The sequence below is a fragment of the Lissotriton helveticus genome, chromosome 5_1 (genome assembly GCF_964261635.1).
Source record: "Lissotriton helveticus chromosome 5_1, aLisHel1.1, whole genome shotgun sequence".
Taxonomy (NCBI): Eukaryota; Metazoa; Chordata; class Amphibia; order Caudata; family Salamandridae; genus Lissotriton; species Lissotriton helveticus.
Window position 1 is genome coordinate 2,033,712,693 of NC_136065.1, and position 17,182 is coordinate 2,033,729,874.

A 17,182-nucleotide genomic window follows, 5' to 3' on the forward strand; every position below is an offset into this window, starting at 1 on the left:
ACCATTAGTTCCGATCAAGCTACGTCACAAACCGACCGCAGCTGATATTTTTATTTCGTCCTATTTGGACGACACAGTCCCAGAATATACAAATCTTGTTCCGCCAGCTCCTGTAAATAATGTAAATCCTGCTCCTCCAGTCACCGGAGTACCTGCTACGGTACCCCCGGTCCAGCCCACATTACAATTTCCCGCCGCGCCAGCACGAAGAGTATCGGTCGACGATTCCAGTTTAGGGGCCGCAGGAGGAGGTCCTCCTGGTACCCCGCCACCACACCAACGAGTAACGTTAGTCGAGTTACATGAAAGTGCGTTACAGCGTACGCCCAAATATAAGTCCGTTGCAGATATCCGACGAGCTCTTACTGAATGCCGCTATGATCCAGTTGCAGGTGATGATAGCACAGTTATATATTCCATCCGTGTAAGACGGGTGACCGGGTATTTGGATACCCTACCGAATATGAAAGAAGATCTAGACAGAATATATCGTTTCATCCGTACAGGGGATGATCCAGAAAGTATTGGCGAAGCCATGTCTCAAAGGAAAGCTGAGATCCAGCTCATGTTGTTAAAGTTTCTGATTAATTGTTTAATAAGAGAACAAGATTCTCCGACTAAAGATCCGGCCGAAATGAGAATCCTGACAAGGTGGAGTGATAATATAGCCGAGGGTAAACACAGAACTATCAGTAGTATAGAGAGTATGTACAAGAGAATTCGTAAAGAAATAATAAGGTTACACGAGAAACGCAAAGAAGCACAAGTAAGCGAGAAAGAAAATGACTCTTCTACGGAAGAGGTAGAGGACGAGAATCCCGCCAGAATAGCGTATGTAGGAAAGTCTAGATTTCCCGACCGACATTCACGTCTAGACTACAAGAAAACTGTTCCTCATCCAGCACCAGAACAAAGTTCCCTAGAACAAGTATTTCGAGCTACCGATCACATTCTGAAATCACGAATCGGTTACAGTGAGTTAAGTACTATGCATGAACAAGAACTAGCCCGATCAGCAGTCCGATGGATTACTGATTCTACCACTTTTCCAGATGAAATAGTGGCACAAATGTTTCTGAAACTGCCCCCAGCCGAGCAACGACTGGTGGGTATGATCCAGCACCTCATCACATTGTATGAGGGTCAACATTCTGATCCAGGTCCGTTACACGATGTCCTGAACGAGTTACTCCAGTATAGATGGAAAGGTCTAGGTACCGATTTAATTAGTGTTATTCTAGAACAGCGCCACAAATATAGAACGTTCCTGAACCCGCATTTTGTTCATGTCTCACCTCCAGAAAGTAAACCGTTTTACATAGATAGACAGAATCCGTTACGAGAAGTACACCCAGTCAGGACAGCAGATGGTGAAATGCAACGAGTATTTGTTTACACTCCGATTACCAAGATGGAACTCTTAGAGATGAAGAAATTAATTCCCTGTCATGACAAAGATCCAGCAGGGTTCCACCGAGAATTAAAGGACATGCTCCGTATGGGAGAATACACGTATCCAGATATAATTAAAATGTTAAAGGTCCTGTTGCCCGCAGGGGTATATGAAAAACTCAAGGAAAAAGAATGGGAGGTGGGAGAGAAAAAGATCGATTGGGCAGTTCTAGAAGCTGAAGATAAGATACGAGTACCAGGTACCGGTCTTGGAGAGAAATGTAAAGAATTACCTGAATTGTTAATACAAGTTTTGCCCAGATTGTTAGCCACTAAAAAGGAAGACTGGGATGCAATCTCAGCCTGTAAACAGAAACAAGATGAAGACACTAGTGATTTTTATTCTAGATTTGAGAAATGCTTTAGTATTAACAGTGGCCTCAAGACAAGTAGTGAGTCATACCCTCATCTCTTTGTTACTAAATTAGTCGAGAATTCGAGTCCACAAGTAAAGAATCGAGTTTTGAAAGTCGAAAGTACCTGGCAAGCTAGTACCCCGTCCCAAATGTTACAGATGCTCCAGTACCACCAGAATAGAATCAAAGAAGAGCAAGATCATGAAAGAAAACGTATGAAAGACACGAAAATGAAAGTACTAGTTGCACAATCTGTTCCTCAAGACAGTCAGAAGAGGGGTACGAATCAAGCCAGTCATCCTGCAGTTCCCGTTAAAGGGACCTGCAATTATTGTAAACAGCCAGGTCATTTTATAAACGAGTGTGCAGTTCTGAAACACAACATAGCTACTGGTAAGACTAAAGAAAGACCACGTCCGCCTAGACAAGAACAAGTTTCACAGACTTCTCAGCCACAGAATGCACAACAGACAGTTCCAGCACCGCAGCCTATTGCTGCAACACAGCATGTTACACAGCAGATGTACCAGTATGCACAGTCCGAGTATCCAGAGTATCAGCCATATTCATGAAACAGCCTAGAGAGGGAGGTAGGCTTGCCTCTCATCGAGATACCTGTAGATCAAGAAGGTCCCTATGTTCATAGTCAAGTACTAGGGAAAGACAGAAAGTTTCTAATTGATACAGGGGCAAGTAGGACCACCATCAGTCACGCCGAAGTTCCAGGGGCTCCGCTCTCAGGCTCTAGAAATGTTTCCCTTGGATTTTCAGGAAAGCCTATTGTAAACGAGATATCTAAGCCAGTTACTCTAGAAGTAGGTCCATTGTCCCGCACTACTGATCTGTTACTTACGAAGTCATGTCCAGAAAATCTGTTAGGTATTAAAACACTGAAAGAATTAGGTGCAGTTATTTGCTGCTCCCCAGAAGGAATACGACTGTTCTTACGTGACTTCAAGGGTCACTATGTATTACGAGATTTTGATCCAAGATTGTCTAATGTTCCGCAGCATCTATGGGCGCAAGGTCCAACTGATGTAGGATATATGCAAATCACACCCCATCGTGTGACTCTCAAGCCAGGTGTAGTGTTACCACGAATCAGACAGTACAGATTGCCACCTGAGGCTGTAGCAGCCTTATCCAAAATTATTGACGAGCTCATCGCTCAAGGAGTAGTTGTAGAAACTGACTCCAATGTATGTAATTCTCCGATCATTCCAGTCATGAAACGTACTGATCCAAATGCACCCCCAGTATATCGATTAGTGATTGACCTTCGAGAACTTAATAAATGTATTATTCCCCAGTACCCAGTTGTCCCAGATATCTCTTCCCTATTGACAGCCATTGATTCCGAACCCTCATTTTTTACAGTCATAGACCTCAAGAACGCGTTTTTCAGTGTCCCCATTCATCCAGACAGCCAGTTTCTTTTCGGTTTTTGTTTAAATGGAAGGAGCTATAAATTTACACGAGCTCCTCAAGGTTTCACAGAAAGTCCTAGTATTTATAGTCAAGCACTTAAGAGACAACTAGACAACATTCACATGCCAACTGACACTGCCCTGCTCCAGTATGTCGATGATCTACTGATCACAGCCCGTTCTGAACGTGCTTGCGAGCGAGCATCCCTTACAGTCTTGTATTTTCTCGCCGAGATGGGGCACAAGGTGTCCCCTTCGAAGCTTCAATTCTGTGTCCAGCAAGTGATCTATTTAGGCCACTTACTGTCCAAGAGGGGTAGGCAGTTGACACCTGACCGTATCCAGTTAATAGCGAGTCTTCCTCAGCCCAAGACACAGAAGGAGGTACGTGCTTTTATCGGCCTCACTTCTTACTGCAGACAATGGATTCCTCAGTATGCATTTCTAGCCAAGCCACTGATACAGTTAACGACACAGGAGGCAGCCGTATCGACTGTCCTCCCTTGGACATCTGAACATACACTTAGTTTCAATGAGTTAAAGAAAGCCTTATGCCAAGCTCCAGTTCTAGCTACACCGAACTACAGTAAGCCTTTTACACTTTTCGTCACAGAACGTGAAGGTACAGCATTATCTGTTCTCACACAAGATCAAGCAGGACAGTACAAGCCCTGTGCTTATTTTTCGAGCACATTAGATCCTGTAGCCCAGGCTCTGCCTGCGTGCCTCAAGTCAGTTGCAGCCACAGCACTAGCTATCAGACAAAGTGATTCCATAGTATTAGGACATTCCTTGACAGTACAAGTTCCACACTCCGTGGAAGTTCTTTTAAACCGAACACAGACTCAGCACTTGACAATTGCACGTTTAACAGGTTATGAACTGACACTGTTCCAGCCACACATAGAAATCAGACGCTGCAACGTTCTAAATCCTGCTACACTGTTACCGTCAGTTAATTCGAATCCTGCCACACACGACTGTGTGGAAGTAGTTAACACTATGACAAAGCCAAGACAAGATCTGACAGATATTCCATTACCAGATCCCGACCTGACACTTTATGTGGATGGTTCATGTATGAGAACAAGTACAGGAGAACTAGTAGCCGCGTATGCAGTGACTACTGACACTGAAGTTATAGAAACACACCGTATTGACACCCTGTCTGCTCAAGCAGCAGAGCTCGTTGCTCTGACTCAAGCCTGCATACACGCCAAGAACCTGAAAGTTAATATTTATACAGATTCACGTTACGCATTTGGAGTCGTACACGACTTTGGAGTGCTCTGGCAGGAGAGAGGTTTCATGACTTCTCATGGAACCAAGATTCAGCATGGTCTCCTTATTCAAGCTCTGTTAGATGCCATACATTTACCGACATCTATTGCTATCATGAAGTGCAAAGCACATACGAAAGTTACTGACACTATTTCTCAAGGTAACGATCTAGCAGATCGCACAGCCAAGCTTACAGCACAGACTCCAGACATTCCAGTTAATCCGACACAGACACATACTCCAGATCTGACTACCTGTATGACAGTTAAGGACCCTACTCAAGATGTCATAGATATCCAGTTACATGCTACTCCCGATGAAATCAAGAAATGGTCCGAACAAGGAGGGGTCCAGACAGATCAGGGATGGGTAACGAAGGGTAAAGCCACATGGTTTCTCCCCGACTCTATGGTTCAAGTCATTATCAATACCGCACATAGTCCAGCACATTTAGGAGAAAAAGCTATGTTAGACAGTATCCAGAACATTTGGTTCAACAAGCATTTACGAGCTGCAGCCAAGCAGAAAGTCCGTACCTGTATGATATGTTGCCAGTTTAATCCAGGTAAAAGTGTCCCGGTGGAACAAGGTGGATTCCAGCCCCCTGACCACCCTTTTGAAGTCCTCCAAATGGATTATATTCAGATGGAGCGATGTCGAGGTTTCAAGTATGTCCTTGTAGTTGTATGCGCTTTGTCCAGGTGGACAGAAGCATATCCAGTCCCAGATTACACAGCCACGACCACTGCCAAGCAGTTGGTTCGTGAATTCTTCCCCCGTTATGGACTCCCTAGAGTCGTATATTCTGATAACGGCCAGCCATTCTCATCTGAGCTCATGAAACATGTTTCCCTTTTGTTAGGGTACCAGTGGAAGTTCCATTGTGTACGCCATCCTGAAGCAGCCGGTCTAGTAGAGAGACATAATCAGACCCTGAAAATCCGCATCGCCAAAATATGTAAAGAGAAAGGTGTGGACTGGCTAGTAGCTCTGCCAGTCGCTTTGTTTTATATGCGCATGGTCGCACATTCCAGATCAGGTCTGTCCCCGTACGAGGTCGTATTCGGCCGCCCCCCTAATATGTGGGGTACACCTAGACCCCGAAGTATTACAGATGTTTCAAGTAATATGCTGACAGATTACCTAGCTTCCTTGATGTCTGCCCTACACTCTTGTCGTTCACAGGTTGCCGCCGCATTTCCAGACAATACCGAGGTGGCACCGCATGAAATCGTTCCCGGATGCATGGTTCTTGTCCGGAATTTTGATCGTTCAAGTCCGCTGGAGCCTCGCTGGAAGGAACCCAGACAGGTCCTCCTGGCCACCCGTACTGCCGTCAAGCTGGAAGGCAGGAAGGGCTGGGTCCACCTGTCTCATGTGAAAAGATTTTACGGACTAAAGACTGTTTCAAAGAACATTTCCGAGGATTTTAAGGATTGCCAAAGTACTATTCTTAAGGACTGTCCCGCAAAAGACAATGATACAGATTCCTCCCTGTTAGAGAAAACTCCGCAGCAGGAGTATAAGAAAAAATTAAGGTCTAGTAAAATAAGTCAGCCAGTTTGATTGTCTAAGTCCTCCCCTAGGTGAAACGGTTAGACCGGTTTCTGACATGTATATAATAGACCCCCACAGAGAGAGAGTTAGTGAGAACTCCAAAAGTTGCACTATTATTTTATGTTTTCTGCTATATCTCAGCCTTATGTTTACCTGCACATGTTATGCATTTTATTTGTATTTTCCAGTTTCTCATGTAAATAAGTCTGCTAATGCTACAGTAGAGCACACGTTTAGTGATCTACCTCCTCATGAACTCTCATATCGTCTTGCTATGCGTAATAATTCCTTTATCCGCATGTTACATTATTCACACCAGACCAGCAATGCCACTAATTGTTGGGTGTGTGGTCGACTCCCCCCTTTCCAGACACCGAAGGGAGTTCTGCCACTCTTTCCTTATCCATTTTCACATAATGGTTCGTGTGGAGCATGGTCCACGTTAACGTCATCCTCAACAGATATGTCTTTTCTTAACAGTACATGTTTCCCAGACAAGCAAGGTCTTCCCCACAGAACAGGGTTAGATCTAGAAAATGAAGTTTATAATTTAGGTAATTATTCTTCGAATTTCATGGTCCTGAATGTTCAGTCTGATACTACTCCAGACTTACCTGCTATGTCAGTATTACCAGTCAAAGGCGAATTATGTGTCCGAAAGAATGGTTCCGTACGTGTAGGACATAGTGATTGTACTACTATTGTCAAGTATAGTGACAGTAGGAAATCTATTTTCAAAGCTTCACGTCATTCTTATTTTGTTTGTGGTCAGACCGCATATGTTCGTCTGCCCCTCGATTGGGAGGGTACCTGTTACATTGCCTTCCTACTGCCACCAGTTTTCCTAGCCCCACCTGACTATCATAGGAATTCCCACCTAGTACATACTAGACACAAAAGAGACCTCCCGATTGTCGATTATACTGAAACTGCTCTAGAACAAAATATAGATATCAATAAAGGTGTTTTCCCCTATTTAGGCACTGTCGTGAATAGTAAACTGATACGTAGATTAACGAGAACCCTTGAAGCAGTAGTGATTGAGACTACCTCTGCTCTAGGTAACTTAACCGAAGAGCAATCCTTTATGAGAATTGTCGTGCTCCAGAATCGTCTCGTCCTTGACGTCATACTGGCCGATAGGGGCGGGGCATGTAGAGTCATCGGATCTAGTTGCTGCATTTTCATTCCTAATAACGCGCCGTCTGTTTATTCAGCTATTACCAGACTCCATAAAATTGCCCATCTGTTACACCAAGATCCAGGCACCTGGACATGGTCCGGTTGGTTCTGGAATATAATTTCTGCCTGGGGATGGAAAGTATTGTCATTTCTGGGTATTGCAGTAGCGATCATATTCAGTTGCTGCCTCTGTTTACAATGTGGCCCTGCGATTTGTGGCATTTGTGCTACCTCTTGTATTCCTAGTCCCAAGTCCCGTTCTAAATCCAGTTCCAAGAAAATTCGAGACGAGCAAATGATACTGTATGAAATGATAGATGGTATCATGAATATTGATGTTTCCTGATGGAAACGTAGTGACAAGGAGGGAATGTGGAAAAGTAAATTTTGCCATGTTCTGTGTCCCTACGTGTCCCCCATCTTATGCTATGTGTGCATGATTAATATGCATATGTATCCCCCATGTTTGATCAAAGACGCAATTACAGTTGTGTCCATCTCTAGTATGCCAGTTCCCAGTTCTCGTGAAAGCTACGAGTATTAGGCCTATGTAAGGTTACGTTGCCACGTTTCTCAGTGTGCACGTTATTTCATTGTAAAGTCCCCGTTTCTAGGCCTCAAAAGGGCCCGGACACCAGATTCAGCTCCTGTCTCCTGAACCCTCGCTGAGGAGCGATGCAGCCCCCACCTGTATCCTCGACCCTTCACTTACTTCCTGCCTCGCAGTGCCCGGCTCGGCCTGGCTCTGCCTACGAGTCTGCCAAGAGTATGTTATGATTCTAGTTATCAGTCCAGCCCTCCTTCTCTGCATTCCTAAGCTACTGAATCGCATCAATAGTTTCAGTCATCGTCTAGCCTTTACGTCTCCATGTAAGAGAAATACTGCATTTAATGGTCATTTAATATTCCTCAACACACACTACATGTAGAATAATGCATGCTCCAGTCTTAGAGTCTGTTAGCCTCTCCCCTCCTGACTCTTAGTTTATATCAACATGTCCTCTAAACATTAGATACTAGATAGGGTTTAGGTACATGTCGCCCTGACTCTCCAGACTCCAGTCTCTACTCCTAGCACAGAGTTCATAGCCCCCAGCTTCTCCTAGTAACACGTCATTGTCAGTTTGCGCGCACCATTAGGTTAGAGGTCCCGGCTCCTTAGGTAGCCCCCTCCATGTTTCCGCCCCATTTATGACATATTCTGTTACGTTTACATCACATGTCTATGTATACGCCTCCTGTTACACCCACTTTCACCCTTATCTTTCGCGACTGCTATTGACCACACCCACTGCTCCGCCTATTGTATGTATTACAATGCAACTGTTTTAGTATATATGCTTGTGCACTGTTATTAAATGTTACCCATTCCCTTACGCCAGTCCAATCCTGTCCCAGGCAGCGCTGCCATCCTATTCCTGTGCAGGTTGTCCTGTTCCTGTCCTTTATGCTGTATTAAACCTGCAAACTCCTACTACCTCGAATCTTGACTCTTATTTATTGAGCTATCTGTTATTGCTATGTCAAGTCAAACCTAGATCCGGTATTATTTATTTATATACCACATACTGTATGCCAAGTCGTCATTGACGCTATTAGTGTCCCGACCCTTAGGCATGCGCGCAATATCGGCCCCAGGCACATGCGCGAATCATAAACTTTAGCGAGCATGCGCCTCCCAGATCCAGGAAGTAAATACCAGTACGCGCTGCAACCCGTAGAACAAACGCCAGAGCAGCGAGGCAGAGATACCTGAACCGCGGACCGCGGTGATCTAGTAAGTGTACCCCCTAAGAAATAGAAAGCTCCAGCTCCATTTACGAGCTTACTCTTGTGACTCGCCCGAACTAATTGAAGGCTTAGTTCTAATATTTTCTTCGTTTTTGTCCCCAGCTCCCGCCGGGACCATGTACTAATAATTGGTAACTGTTTTACTTTAGTTAACACACTCCTTAAGCATTGCCTGCAATTAGACTATGGTTTTAATTTAACCTCACTGCCGTTTTCAGATCTACTCTGCCCGAATTGTGAATTACCTTAGCTGCTTCAACCAGTACCGCAATACTATCGGTAACTTTCCCCCTTTAATATGCTTTGTTCACCTATAGGTTTTCACCTATAGCCTAAACCTAATGCTTGTTTTGCTCACAGATTGTGATGAAAATGCAAAAACCAGACAAATTTGAACGCTAAACCTAGATTAATAAATGGTCTAGCCTTGACAACAACAAACACAGTAAGTCTGCATCCTAAAGAAGTGACCATTGTGTACCTCTATGAGGATCACTATATGAATGATTCATTCCTTCCCTGTTTTTCCAGGCTCTCAGATCTATCCACTGAGCCGTTTGATTTTCGAATCCCTTACTTTGATGGAAATTAGATTCAGCCGTCCATTTAAGTAAGCCACGTTCATTGAATAGCGCGCAGCCACGCATGTACTCTAAACTAAATCTAGTGATTATAAAAGTGCGCCAATTCACGTTTGCCAATCCTATTAATTATGAACAAATGTGCATGTTCTATATGCCACTGGGAGCACTATATCACTATGTTAAGAAATAAATCATGGAGGGACATAGTACTAAAATTACCTCATTTTTAATACTGTTTCAGGGAAGCTCACCACGTCCTGATGATGATCTAAAATTGTGTAGATCGAAACGCCGTCGACCCAATCAAGGAAATTTCCCTACCTTACTGTATATAATTTTGTGGGATATATCCTTGTTTGTGACACTCTGTATATAGTTTTATTTTATTTTTTCACTCAGTCACTCTAAGCACTTTGTCACCCTTGTGAGCTCCTGAAAAATATATATGTGTACTAAAAAACATAATAAAGCATTCTATTTATATGTCACCCTACAAAAAAGCTTTCTCTCAGGATTGATTCAAGTATAGTCATATCCTACTTTACCAGGACCTTCTCAGGCCACCACAAACCATGGTTTTTTCTTAAAAATACTTCAACCCCAGGTTTAACTAATGGGGTACCCTTGTTTTCCATAACAAACTTTCACAGAGGCACACACAATGTGTATTTCCTTACTAGACAAGGTACTGCTTGCAGATCACAGCAGTGACCCCACACTCACTGAGGCAATCACAAGGTGTATGTCTTCGCTAGACAAGGCACCGCTTACCCATCACAGCAGTGACCACACACTCATGAAGGCACACAAAAGGTGTATGTCTTCACTAGACAAGGCACTGCTTATTGACTGCAGCATTGAATACACACTTACGGAGGGACACACAGGGTGCATGTCCTTACTAGACAAGGCACTACTTACCGATCACAGCAGTGACCACACACTCATGAAGTTATCAAAACTCAAAGGAGTCGCCTCCAATACTCCGAAAAGGGACAGGATGCATTTATACTAATAACAACATAAGATTCCATTTTCTATATCACCTCATTTACGCCTTAGAAAAATCGGAACTCTATAGACCATCAAAAACTGTAACACATATCCAGAACAAATCAGTTTGCATTAGACATATAACTGAATTGAATTGAATTGAATTGAATTGATGATTTGTAAAGCGCGTTGGCTACCCAGGGGCGTCCCAGCGCTATAGAAAAGAGTGAGTTGGGCTGGAGAGGCTGGAGTAAGAGAAGCTGAGTGAAAAGTTAGATTGGAATTTTGCTGAAGAGCCAAGTTTTTAATAGTTTACGGAAGGTGAGAAGGTTAGGTTCTGATCTGATAGGGAGGGGAAGGGAGTTCCAGATCCTAGCCAGGTTGTAAGAAAGCGAGCGGCCTCCACATCTGGCCTTCCTAATGCGTGGTACTGAGGCGAGGTGGGAGGTTGTAGACCTGAGTGGGCGGGAGGGTAGATAGGCTTTCATCAGGGGGGAGTTAATAGAGGGGCCTGTACCCCAGTAGGATCGGTGTGCGATGCACATGCTCTTAAATTCAATTCTGGATCTCACCGGGAGCCAGTGAAGATCCTTCAGTCTGGCTCTGACTGAAGTTCGGCGGGGGATATCCAGGAGGATTCTTGCCGCACAGTTTTGAATGACCTGGAGTCTGTTAAGTGTAGATTGTGGGGCCCCCAGATATAGGGCGTTTCCACAATCGAGACGGGAGAGGATCAGGCCTTGAACCATAATCCGTCTTGAATGGAACGGAAGGAGGGGGAGGATTTTGCGGAGAAGTCTCATCAGCCCGAAGCAGGTGGCAGCAAGCTTGGTGGCTTGGTAGTTGAAGGTTAGAGTGTGGTCGAGCCAGATGCCTAAGCTCTTGATTTGCTCCTTGGGTTGCGGGGGGCTTCCTAAGCAGAGAGGCCAGATGGGATTGATGGATTTCGAGATGTTATTTCCAAGGAGCATTATCTCTGTTTTGTCCCCGTTAAGTTTGAGACAAGAGCTAGACATCCAAGCAGCGACGGCTTCAAGGCAGATATGTAATCTGTGATGAGAGTTCAGGGGGGGGTCCAGTGCTACCACTAGCTGCGTGTCGTCCGCGTAGGTGACAATTTTCACCCCGAATGGGCGGACGACATCAGCTAGGGGGCGTAGGTAGACATTAAAAAGGGTAGGGCTCAGGGAGGAGCCCTGAGGCACTCCACAAGTGAGGGGTTTACTGGCTGAGGTGAAGTCCCTTTCAAAGACCTGGAAGGATCTATCCGTAAGGAAAGACCTCAGCCAAATGAGTGCTGTGCCTGACACTCCTATTTTGTTAAGCTGGTGAAGTAGGATGTTATGATTGACAGTGTCGAAGGCGGCTCTCTATGAATTAAAAGGCTAAAGTCGTCCTTGAGCCAGAAAAAGAGAAAGAAGCAAATACTTACTAGATCAGTAATTAACCTTAAACATTATTTCTTATTTTAAAAAGTATTTATTATTTCATTTTTACAAATATTGAAAACAATTGTTACATATATTTCACTTTTCTACTTAATACATAAATTGGTAACCACAATATTAAAAAAACAGTTGACAAATTCATAACATTCTCACAATCATTGAAAAAAAAGGCCAGAAAAGGACAAATCTATAGAAATAAAAGTTCCTTTTAGCTCTATCGGTCAATGCAGCGTTTCAGCGAAACAATCACATTATCATCACCCTCTTCAGGACAATTATTGATTCATTCAATTATTTTTGTTAATATTATTTTTATTAAAGAAGAAAACAGAGTAGTAACAGTTGAAAATAAAGTGGTACAGTGCATGTATACATTTACAATCCTTTTGTTTTGCAGACCAACATATTTCGTACAGTACATATTATCTCTGATTCAATCCATTTTAATCACGATAAAACAGTAAAATTATCTAGGTGTTGATAATTTGATTGTTTCACTGAAACGCGTCGACAGAAACTCATACTGAGCGCCGTTTGCTCAAAGGAACTTTTACTATAACATCACCGTGATGTTATACTGCCACAAACTTCTGACTTTCAGGGAACCTTTGACCTATCCACCTGTGCAGAACTTGTTGTGCCTCTGCAGGAAACAGGATTGTTAGACTATTGGGCCTCCATTTTTGATAAAGGATGTGGCTGAACTAGAGCACAGTGAAAACAATCTTTTGCATGAACATAAAACAAGGTTTCTGTGAAAAATTCTATGCTTGCCTTTTGTAGCCTGAGACAAGCAATTGCATTCCTGTAACAAAAGTGCATTTGGGACATGTAGTGTTGCACCAAAACAACCTTTAAGTTAGTATATTAGCCCAAATCCATATAAAATTTAGTTCAGCAGAAATCAATATAACGACTGAAATGCCAGGTGTAAATCTTATGTAGAGATGGGCAAGATTGAAAAAAATACTAGGGTGTTTTCTATTACGTCTTAGTGGGTGTTTAAACACAACAATCCGCTTTGATTTGCAAAACTGCCTCTAGGAGACATGGCATTCAACCAAAGTAATGCACCCCACAGAATATGTGTTAAAAGAAGATATGTTTTCTGAACATGATGTCCTTTCCTTTAGTAGTTTCACCCACTTACAGAAATGTCCATGTTTACTGTTGGAAAACGAGGCAGTATCTGTGAGACCTGCACAAATAACATGTCACATTTGTCCTTCACTGGGAACCAAACACCCCAGTGTAGCGCCTGACTCTCAGAGGGTAGCGTTGCCGAGCAGACTAAGGCTTACTCACAGGAGGTGGTGTGGGCTAGTAATCGCCATTACAGGTACGCAGAAATAACACTCAATAATTGATTGTCCAGTCTGTACTTTGCTTTATAAAAGTAAGATTACATTTATTAAGCACACGCACTACTTAATACTATGCACCAATTTACAAATATACATAAGCGGTTTGAATTACTTTGTGACATTGTATAACATCTCCACCTTTCCCTCAAGGGGGTGGGGGTCCTAGCACCACCACTCCCATGTCTGCACCTCATCTTGCCCCCAAATGAAGTGTGTTGACACAACCTGGAGCGAGGACCTTGTCAACTGGCAACATCCCAGTGGGGACCCACCCCATCATCTCAACAAGCATTAAAAATAGGTACACCTGCCCTGGGGGCACATAACTCTGACTGACCATCTTGTACTGACCCTACAGTATACACCTACTCTTCTTGTGACTAACAGTCTGGGCTATTCCTCCCCTAACGCGGTAGCAAGAATACATGTTTGGGCATCACTTTAAATGAGGTACTTTTCATAGCTGATAACAGTTGTAATGCATTGCAATCACAGCCTCTAAAAGGCATCACAGAAGTAAGCATTTACAGCCGGACACCCCAGCAGGAATGTCTGGCAACGTAACCCCACTTTGCTTATGACTCAACCTTACACAGGTACTTCACATAACACATGTGACTTTCAGTCCCTCTAAAAAGAAATAGCATTAGTAAATGCACTACTGGTGCAATTACACCTCTTCGCCTCCAGGGGAAGCCCTCTTCCAGACATCCTCAAGCTCAGCCCTTCACATTTCACTGCTTGGAGCCATCCTTAACGCCCCCCCAGCTGAAGAACAAAAGTTCCAGCCACAGGATGCTGTTGACACCTGTGATGAGCCCTTGAGGGGTTATTCTTTGTAAGTCCCAAGAGACTTAGGGAGAGACTTTTCCTCTTTGCGCTGGGGGAGACTGCGCTGCTCCAGCAGCACCTTTCCAGCAAATGGGGGTGACCCCCCTCCTCTGAGGGCCACCAGGTGCCAGAAACAGTAGATTTCCCCATGCCTTGCAAGGCCTTATGGTGCGCTTCGTGTTCCTTGCCGTGCACATTATAGCAGCGGCTCCCCGGCTGCTCTGGGAAGAGCTGTGCTGCGTCTGCAGACTTCAGTGGGGGGCCAGGTCCCACCCGGACCCCCAGGTGAGTAATGCAGCTTGTGGAACCCACCCCAGGCTGCTCTGGCCATTATTTGTGGGCCCGGTCCCACCCGGACCCTGTGCTTCTCTAGCGTTGGAGAGCCACCTGGGGACCCTAGACACTTTCGGTCTGCCTGCTCCGGCGGACAGACGCGGAGTCTTTCGCCAGTCCGCAGCGGCACTCCCCCGTCCTCCTCTTCGTTTTGGGACCCGGGGTTGTGGTCCTGGATCCCTGGGCCATCTTCATGAGGGGCGCGGTGGCGCCCCCGGCTTGTGTTTTGGCTGCGAATGGGGATGCGCGACGGCACGCCGCCCTCCACCTCACCGACACCATCGGGCCCGGATTTGGGATCCCGGGCCCCTGCGATCTTCAAGGGAAGCGCGATGGCGCTCCCTGCCCTCTGTCGTCGCCGGTGGCCAGGGTGGGCTCCTGGCACCCGGGTTGGGCCACTTCACGGGGGAGCGACGGTGCTCCCCGGCTTTGCTTTGTGTTGGGGGCAGCCCCCGGGACATGACCCACCCTGGGGGCACATTTAAGACCGGCGGCGGAGCCCCACGCGCTTCGTCGTCTATCTCCTCAGAGTTCAAAGGTCGCCTACCTTCTAGGGGGCATATCTTAGCCCCCAGAGTACCGATCAGTGCCATTTGTGTCTCTTCTTGCTCCTTGTGGCGCTCCCCAGCCACTTCGCCCTCCTGGTCTCAAGGAGGGTGAATTCAGCAGGGAGCTGCCTTCACCTGCTCCCTGCGCCAGCCTTTCACCTGGCTCTCTTCCTAGACCTCTCTTGTCCTTGCGCAGAGGCTCAGGCTTCTGCTCACTGGTCCTGGACTCCCTTCCTGGCACAATTCTGCATCCTGGGACAATCAGGGGGTTCTTCCTTCCAACTGCCCATGCTGCCAGGCTCCAGCACCAGTCTTCCTCAGCAGACCACACTCCAGAGAGAGCTCCTCTTCCTGTGCAAACTCTTTTAAAGAATTGGGGAGGTGGCTGGCAGGAAGTCTCAGTTTGCCCTATCACACAGTGAGCCATCACTTCTCTGCCCCTGCTCCCTCCTTCCTGCCCAGGCCTCTGGGTTTGTTCAAAATGTCGTCGTCCAGGGGTCTCATGCCACATGGTCTCTGAGAGCCCCTTCCCCCCTCGCTGCCTTCTCTCCAGAGCAGCCTGGTGCCTAGCACCAGGTGACAGCTGCTGAAAGATGAACCTGTAGCTTCACCCATCTTCTCTTGGAGTGGAGGTCTTCACCCTTGGAATGCTTGTTGTGCAGGGCTGGACCTCTGAGGCTACAGCTCGTAGAGGAAGGTCATTAATTCAGCCTGGCAGGGCCAGCCCCTGCCTGGCCCTGGTTAGGAGCTGACTCAGAGAAATATGACATTTCTGGATGACCCAAAAGCAGTACAAATATGACTTTGGACCCTGCAGAATACTTCTTCTCGCATAAGTTACAGTGGACGTTAGTGCGTGTCAGGAATTTGTAGGCCCTAGGAAAGTAAAACGAACCCATGTGCTCCCCATCCTCATAGGAGAATAATGGAATAAAAACAGTAAAGCACACTGACTTTCCCTCATATGTTTCTTCCCATTGTAGAAAGGCTATTCCATGTCACCACCCAGTTCTGCATAAGTTCCGCCACACTATTCACTTTGTAGCTGCTCCTGGGCTGGCACGCTAGCAATCTCCCGAGCGCACCCCTTACACTTGTACTCACATGTCTGCATGTAACCAGCCCAGTGCTCCTTGCCCTGGCTGCAGCGCGGTGGCCTACTCGCGCCAGGGCGACACCTGTAAAATACACATGCAGTCCCTTTCATCATGAGTTCAGTGCGGGTGAGTCCCAACTTGTGAGGCTCTCCCACAGTAAAAGCTCAACAAATAGGTGTTAAAAAAGCAAAAAATACGGGCGGCTCAGGTCAGAACCACCTTCCAACATTTACATAGTAAACATAAAAATGCACATGGCAAGATCTTCTGAACTTGTAAAAGGTAGTGGCCCTAACCTTTTAGAAAGAATATTAGTGGTCTAGAATTGTATGTTTGTAATGTATGAAACTCGCTTCGTATAAGCCTGTAACTGCCCATAACTTGTTCTACTTGATTTTCTTTACGTCATTCTGCTATTTTATTGAGGAAAAAAGAAGAGCCAGCTTCAACTTTTATTGATCATCTTGGTCAGGAAATGAAAGAAAACATTGCAGACCCTGAGGCGGGTAAGTCTAAATTGTTGCACTTCTTTTGTTGGTGAATGTGCAGTTGTTTCAGGTTGACCCCTTTTTGGGTGGTCACTCCCAGTATTTTATTTTTTTGTGACTCTCCTCCTGGAAACCTTGAGCTCTAACTTTGGGACACTACTACCTGACGCCCAGTGTACGCACTTGAGGCTCTAAAAGATGTAAAAAGTGGCAGAAAACTTGTTTGGGACTTTTAACTGTCCTATAAGATCCCAGTATATGGTGCCGAAATGTACATTAATGGCATGTAAAGTTAAATGTCACCTCTGAACTACGCCACTTGTTGTGTCATCCACTACGTGGCAGTGAAAAGTAGCTTTAGGCCTGACTTGTGTAGCTTGACTGCAGCAGCCTGAACCCTTTTCTGTAGACCTGTCAATCACTCTTCTGACCTGTAGGAAACACTAATAA

At 45.3% G+C, this 17,182-nt stretch overlaps 1 protein-coding gene across 2 annotated transcripts in view; it reads left to right on the forward strand.

Moving 5' to 3' along the window:
* The window catches only part of LOC144756216 (uncharacterized), a 156,156-nt gene that overhangs the window by 109,307 nt on the left and 29,667 nt on the right, over positions 1 to 17,182 (forward strand). Inside the window, exon 4 of one of the 2 annotated variants that reach the window (XM_078645829.1) lies at positions 16,679 to 16,750. The exons of the other annotated variant lie outside the window; for it this stretch is intronic. Coding sequence (XP_078501955.1) covers positions 16,679 to 16,750 — 72 coding nt within the window. The remainder of the gene's footprint in view (positions 1 to 16,678; positions 16,751 to 17,182) is intronic. 2 annotated transcript variants of the gene reach the window in all.